This window comes from Phanerochaete carnosa (assembly GCF_000300595.1).
Source record: "Phanerochaete carnosa HHB-10118-sp unplaced genomic scaffold PHACAscaffold_15, whole genome shotgun sequence".
NCBI lineage: Eukaryota > Fungi > Basidiomycota > Agaricomycetes > Polyporales > Phanerochaetaceae > Phanerochaete > Phanerochaete carnosa.
Genome location: NW_006767642.1, coordinates 27,967 through 30,104, shown reverse-complemented (window position 1 = coordinate 30,104; position 2,138 = coordinate 27,967). Strand labels below are relative to the sequence as shown.

Here is a 2,138-nt window from a genome sequence, read left to right as displayed (position 1 = left end):
TGTAGCGTATGCAGTGCTGGGGTTCGGCAAATATGCTATATCAGGTTCAATGTCCATCCTTGGTGTTAGGTTCATGTCCATAGGCTGGCAAGAGGCCTCTCGCATCTATTAAACATTGTGACGCATGCCATTTATGGGATATTGTGTGGGCAGCATTAATATATATTAGTTTTGTACTTAGACAGGCCAGTAGCAACATGTAATCACTTCCAAGGCAGGCAGTAAGAGCTGTATAAGCTTTCTTACAATGAGAGGTACACTTCTATGCATGAATTGAGACACATATTGTATGTTTTCCATATGTTTCACTTCAGTTCATATATACCCAGGCTAGTTCTCAGTGTTGCGCTCATTTAGGCACTGTATGTCCTATAGTGAGGGCAATGTTAGTTACTTCTTGCTTTCTTTCAGAGTCTCTCATGTGCTATGCAAAGCAGAGAACTGCATTGCAGGAGAATATACAGTGGGAGCGGGACTTAGTGAAGTTTTGGGATAGGTCATGTGATATTGTTGCCTTTAAAATCGCTTAGGGTTGGGGGAGCCGAGCCGAGCGAAGCGAGGCGAGGTGATATTGCTGAGGTGAGACTAGAAGGCGAAGGTCCGAGTTCTGTGAGGAACTCCGGAGGCTTTCGTGGTGACACTCATCAGCGCATTCCAGGAAGTACTTATACCTTGCGCCATGGGACCCCGGGGAGGGGCAGTACCATGGACACCGCGTGCCGAAGCCGAAGCCGTCGGACGGGTGCGTAATGGGCATTATGACTATCCGCGATGTGATTGGCCGGCCCTCGGCGAAATCGGCGGACGGAGTCATTCTAACCTTGTAAGAGGCTCGGGCATACTATATGGGGATGGTCAGCAGGACCACATTGATGCGACTTAAGACCGGTTAGCGCGGTCAAAAGATGATGTATGTATGACGTCATAGTCACGTGGTGGATTATGGCAGCAAAAACAGGGGGGGTTCATGGTTATTTCTTGGGTTCACCCAGGGTGCCAATGGCCAAATATTTACCTATCAGTGGGTGCGAAAGTAGCGCAGCGCGCCGATGGGCGAATATTCAGTCATCGGCGAGTGCACAAATAGTGCGCAATGCACCGATGGCCAGACATTTACCCATCAGCGGATGAATAAGTAGCGCTTGGCGCGCCGATGGCCAGATATTCACCCATCGGCGGATGCGAAATTAGCGCGCAGCGCGCCGATGGGGGAATATTCAGTCATCGGCGGGTGCACAAGTAGTGCGCAGTGCGCCGATGGCCAGACATTTACCCATCGGCGGGTCCACAAGTAGCGCGTGGCGCGCCGATGGCCCGATATTCACCCATCAGCGGATGCGAAATTAGCGCGCAGCGCGCTGATGGCTGAATATTTGTCCATCAGCGGGTGAAAAAGTAGCGCGCAGCATGCCGATAGCTAAATATTTGTCCATCGGCGTGTGCGCATTTAACGCGTGATGCCCCGATGGTCATATATTTACCCGTCGGCAGGTGCGCAATTAGCGCGCAGTGCACCAATGACCAAATATTTGCTTATCGGCAGGAGTAGCGCGTGGCGCACCAATTGCTAGATATTCACCTATCGACTAGTGCAAAAGTAGCGCGCGGCGCGCCGATTGCCAGATATTTGGTTATCTGCGGGTGTGCAAGTAGCGCACGGTGCGCCGATGGCTGAATATTTACCTATCGGCGTGCTTGCAAGTAGTGCTCAGCGCGCCAATATTTACCTATCTGCAGATGCACTAAGTGTGTGGCACTCAGATGAGTAAATATTGGGTTATCGCTGCACTGTGCGCAACTGTTGCCCCTGCTGATGGGCAAATATTTGGCCATGGGCGTGTCCCGCGCTACTTTCGCCCCGGCCAATAGGCGAATATCTAGCCATCTGCGCGCCACGCGCTACTTGTGCATCCGCCGATATGTGAATCGGCGCCGCCCGCGTTACTTACGCACCTGCCAATAGGCGAATATTCAGCCATTGGCGTTCTGTCAGCTAATCTTACACTTTCCTATAGGTAAATACTCAGCCATTTTCATGTGCTACTTTTGCACCTGCTGATAGATTGATACCCAGCCACCGCCAGGCCAAAGGTATGAATTGCTCTTTCTTGTCAATTGTGCCGGAAGGGATGAATGAG

The 2,138-nt window shown here is 51.2% G+C and overlaps 1 protein-coding gene across 1 annotated transcript; it reads right to left on the bottom strand.

Moving 5' to 3' along the window:
- Positions 1 to 526: 526 nt before the first annotated feature.
- On the bottom strand, positions 527 to 814 carry PHACADRAFT_201744 (uncharacterized protein; the record flags this gene model as incomplete). The annotated part of the gene is made up of 2 exons (XM_007402030.1): positions 527 to 626; positions 672 to 814. 2 exons carry the CDS (start codon positions 812 to 814, stop codon positions 527 to 529), a joined length of 243 nt encoding a protein of 80 aa, XP_007402092.1.
- Between the last annotated feature and the right edge of the window lie 1,324 nt (positions 815 to 2,138).